At 44.5% G+C, this 524-nt stretch overlaps 1 protein-coding gene across 1 annotated transcript in view; it reads left to right on the forward strand.

Annotated features, from left to right (window-relative positions):
- LOC119591543 (glycerophosphocholine cholinephosphodiesterase ENPP6-like) overlaps positions 1 to 524 on the forward strand; it is a gene marked incomplete in the record, with an annotated part of 12,203 nt that overhangs the window by 4,151 nt on the left and 7,528 nt on the right. The window contains 1 exon segment of the mRNA XM_037940293.1: positions 1 to 33. Coding sequence (XP_037796221.1) covers positions 1 to 33 — 33 coding nt within the window.

Genomic DNA, 524 nt, shown 5'->3' on the forward strand with positions numbered 1-524 from the left:
GCCTCCGCCCTTGATCGTTATCCTCCTTGATGGGTAAGTGGTGATCATTATTTTAGTTATAATTCATTCAGAACGAGAATAGCTTAGCCAAAAAATACGAAGATCTGATCGGCTGCTCCTTAACAGACGTGTCCCCGGTACCCACGGGACCAACGTTGATAGATGAGGCAAGGAAAAAGGTCCATATAGGTGTAAAAGGTTTATATAAGTGTAAGGTTTATATAGGTGCTTTGTAAGCTCCATTCATTATCTCATTACTGCCTTCGAGTTGAGATAGACTCCAAATTGTCCTTATCATGATGTAATATATTCTTTAACCTCGGAAACGCGGACTAGTTCGACCAGTAAGCGGTGGAACACGTTTAAAGGGATAATACACCTTGAGGATAATTCCCTCCGGCGGATAAATCCTTTCGTGTCTTTGTAATGTCACGTCTTGGCCTTGCCCTTGCCACAGGAGGCTGCAGATTAGGGAGACCTTTCGGTGTCAACTGCTGGCATTTCCTCTCTCGCTGTTCGCGTCG

The sequence above is a fragment of the Penaeus monodon genome, chromosome 28 (assembly GCF_015228065.2).
Source record: "Penaeus monodon isolate SGIC_2016 chromosome 28, NSTDA_Pmon_1, whole genome shotgun sequence".
Classification (NCBI taxonomy): domain Eukaryota; kingdom Metazoa; phylum Arthropoda; class Malacostraca; order Decapoda; family Penaeidae; genus Penaeus; species Penaeus monodon.